The sequence below is a fragment of the Mandrillus leucophaeus genome, unplaced genomic scaffold (assembly GCF_000951045.1).
Source record: "Mandrillus leucophaeus isolate KB7577 unplaced genomic scaffold, Mleu.le_1.0 Scaffold706, whole genome shotgun sequence".
Classification (NCBI taxonomy): domain Eukaryota; kingdom Metazoa; phylum Chordata; class Mammalia; order Primates; family Cercopithecidae; genus Mandrillus; species Mandrillus leucophaeus.
In genome coordinates this window covers 436616-440215 of record NW_012107653.1, presented here as the reverse complement: position 1 = coordinate 440215, position 3600 = coordinate 436616, and the positions used below count along the sequence as shown (strand labels likewise).

The 3600-nt window shown below is 37.7% G+C and overlaps 1 protein-coding gene across 1 annotated transcript; it reads right to left on the bottom strand.

Annotated features, from left to right (window-relative positions):
• Positions 1 to 914: 914 nt before the first annotated feature.
• LOC105528169 (riboflavin kinase) lies at positions 915 to 2415 on the bottom strand. Its single transcript, XM_011964789.1, has one exon. The coding sequence runs from the start codon at positions 2173 to 2175 to the stop codon at positions 1789 to 1791; it is 387 nt and encodes a 128-aa protein (XP_011820179.1). The 5' UTR covers positions 2176 to 2415; the 3' UTR covers positions 915 to 1788.
• Positions 2416 to 3600: the final 1185 nt, after the last annotated feature.

The following is a 3600-nucleotide window of genomic DNA, read 5'->3' as shown; positions in this document are numbered from 1 at the left end:
AACAGCAAACTAGCCGGACAAAACACAAATATTTTTATATTTCCCATGTTCGTTTTTAACTTTACTTCGTGAAGCCACTGATAATTGAGGCTTCTTTCAAGTATAAGATTTCTAAAAAGTAAGCAAAACAAAATCCAACTGTATTTATATCAGTCCCTCTTCTCCAACAGCTTTAGATGTTTTTCTGAATACTTTTTATACAAAACAAAGCATTTTTATTAAAATCAGTTCTAATTCATTTATGCAGATTAGGGGAAAGTGATTCATAATAAATTAACTTTAAAATTACCTTCTATCTGCTTCTACCTCTATCCCCCCATCACTACCAAATCTGTTGCTACAGTGAACAATGATGGCAATGTACTGTTTGAGGGGGCCCAAAGCAATCTGTAATTTTTTTTTTTTTTTGAGATGGAGTCTTGCTCTGTCGCCCAGGCTAGAGTGCAGTGGTGTGATCTAGCAATCTGTAATCTTAATTTCCTACATATTAGTTAGTAGGAGGAAAAATCCACAGTATGAAGGCTGTTTAACTAAAACTTTATGCTTTTCCCTCAAGCTGTAAGTACTCTTTAGACTAGCATTAAATTACATTGTGCATATACAACTACACCCATTTAGATTTGCCTTGGAATATAATTAATTTCCAAGACCTTAAATATTAAAAATAATTCTCTAACTATTTCATAGTTTAATTGGCTCTTAAATAGTTTTGCTGGGAGGAGAAACATTTTGTGTTCTTTAAGCAATTGATACGTGTAAATGTGTTCACTTAAGTCTTGAGAAAACCTAAGGATGAAGTCTGTTGTTTTGTTTTTCCTCAAAAAGGAAAAAAGAACCAAAGAAAAATGTTGAATAACAAGAATATTTACCTTTAAAAAGAAGAAACATTATCCAATAAAAAGGAGACATATAGATTTGAAAATACTTATTTTGCTGTCTTCAATAACAACAAAAAGCAGATAGGCAAAGGAAGTCCAGAGGACTCAGAACTGAAGCAGCTCTATACAATAATGAAGGTGGTACAATGATGTGACTGCAAAGAAAATGACTACAACAAAATTTTACAAACATCTTCATGTTTGTAATGTATTAATGCACAAAATATCAAAAATACGAAGCCTGAGTTTCTTCCCCTCAGGTTTATGATAAACTATCAACCTTCTATTTAATGCATTTCCTTTTTTTTTTAATTTATAGAAATGGGGTCTTGCTATGTTGCCCAGACTGGTCTTGAACTCATCAGCTCAAGCAATCCTCCCACCTCGGCCTCCCAAAGTGCTGGGATTACAAGTGTGAGCCACTGCACTTGGCCTTAATGCATTTACTTTTATAAGCCTCTGTTTAGAAGTACACACTATACAAGAACATACATGCTGGTATTTTACCATGATAATTTTAGTTTTTATCTCAAACTAGTGACTTGCCTTTTTACCCATACTTATACACATGTAATACCTTTCTAGTGGTACATTTTAATCAATATATATATTTTAAATCTTGATTTTTAACTGAATCTTTTTAGTGCTATGACATAATGGGCTTAATTTAACAGTTGAAGCATGGTATGGTAACTACATTGTACTTTTTAAACTAATTCACAACTGTAGCAAAGTGTTTGATTTTTAGTATATAACCAAGATGAGGCTGGACAGTAATAAACACAGAAGCACTAGAAAACAGTGAATGAATAAATAATACGATTTTTCATCAGTGGCCATTCATTATTTTGCTTTTAGAAACCTGGAAGAAATTGTCTTCTTTGATTTTCAAGTGTTCTGGTAAATCTAGTCATTTCTTAGCTTCTTCAGTATCACCTTGAATTGCTGAAATAAGTGACTCTAAAGAATCAAAGTTCTTTTCTGGTCTCAGGTAGTCAACAATGGCAACATTGAGGATTTCCCCATAGAAGTCCTCTTTGAAGGTATGCATGATATGTGTTTCCATAGACTTCTTGGTATTCTTGTAATATGGGTTCCATCCTATGCCCACCACCATCTTATGGACATCTCCACTTCCAACACTGGCCCAACCATAGTAAATGCCAGTGGATATGTCAGCTGGAAGATTATCTATCACTTGCTCAGGAAAATTAGCTGTGGGCATGCCCAGCTGCTTGGAGCCGCGGCCGAAGCCCCGCATCGCTTGGCCCGGGTAGAAGGAAGGCAGATGCCTCATAATGCAGTCCGCTCAGGGAATGGGCTGCGGCCGGGTCTGAGCGTCTTGCGGAGCCACCGTCGACGCGGTGCCCAGACCCCGGACCAACCGGGGGGCAGGAGCGTGAGCTCTGCCTGCCGCGGGGGCGCACCAGGGGCAGGACGACTCCGACCACATGCTGCGGCGGATACCTGATGCCGACGACGCAACAAAAGCTGCCCCGCGACTCAGGAGCTTCGTCTCTGCTGGCGGGCAGCGGAGACTACCTGGGTGTCTTCTTTTGTAAAGTGCCTGTTCAGGTATTTTACCTATTTTATTACTGAATTTTTTGTCTTTCTATTGTTTTGTAAGATTTCTATATTATTTATTTATTTTTTTAGAGACAAAATATCACTCTGTTGCCCAACCTGGAGTGTAATGGCGCAAACCTAGCTCACTGCAGCCTCAAACTCCTGAGCTCAAGTGATCTTCCTGCCTCAGCCTCTTGAGTAGCTGGGACTACAGGCGTGTGCCACCACACTTGGCTACTTTTTTTTTTTTTTAACTTTTTTTTTGTAGAGATGGGGTCTTGCTATGTTTCCTAGGTTGGTCTTGAACTCCTGGCCTCAAGCGATCCTTCCATCTCAGCTTCTCAAAGTGCTGTGGCTGCAGGCAAGAGCCACCACACCTGGCCCAGTTCTTTACATATTCTAACTACAAGTCCTTAGTCATATATATTACGGAAATCTCCCAGTCTATGGCTTGAATTTTCGTATTCTTAATGGGATCATTTGACCAGAAGTTCTTAATTTTAATTAAGTCCAATTTATCATTTTTTATTTAGTTAGTACTTTTGATGCCCTACTTAAAAAATCCTTGCCTATCCCTAAGATCAAGAAGATACTCTTCTATGTGTTTTGCTAGAACAGGAGTCGACAAACTACAACCCAAAGGTCACATGTGGCCCAGATAATGTTTTACTGAATCATAACTACATCCATTCATTTATGTATTGTCTATGGTTGCTTTCACACTTCAGCATCAAAGTCAGTGTAACAAAAACCATACGAGCCACAAAGCCTAATATATTTACTATTTGGCCCTTTATAGAAAATGTTTGCCAATCTCTGTTGTTCTAGATCATTTAGGTCTAGTATCCATCTCAAATTAATTTTTGTGTGTGGTTTGAGAGAGTTCATTTCTTTTCTGTATAGATAACCAGTTAACCCATCACTATTAATAAAAAGTGCTCTCACCCTTTCCCACTGAATTGTAATGGTGCCTTCACCATACATCTGATGACTGGATATGGGTGGTTCTCTTTCTATATTCTATATAGTGCTCCATTGATCTATTTGACTATCATTGCATAAATACCATATGGTCTTAATCACTGTAGCATTATAACAAGTCTTGATACCTGATAGTGTAAGCCCTCCAACTTTTTTTTTTTTTTTTTTTTTTTCC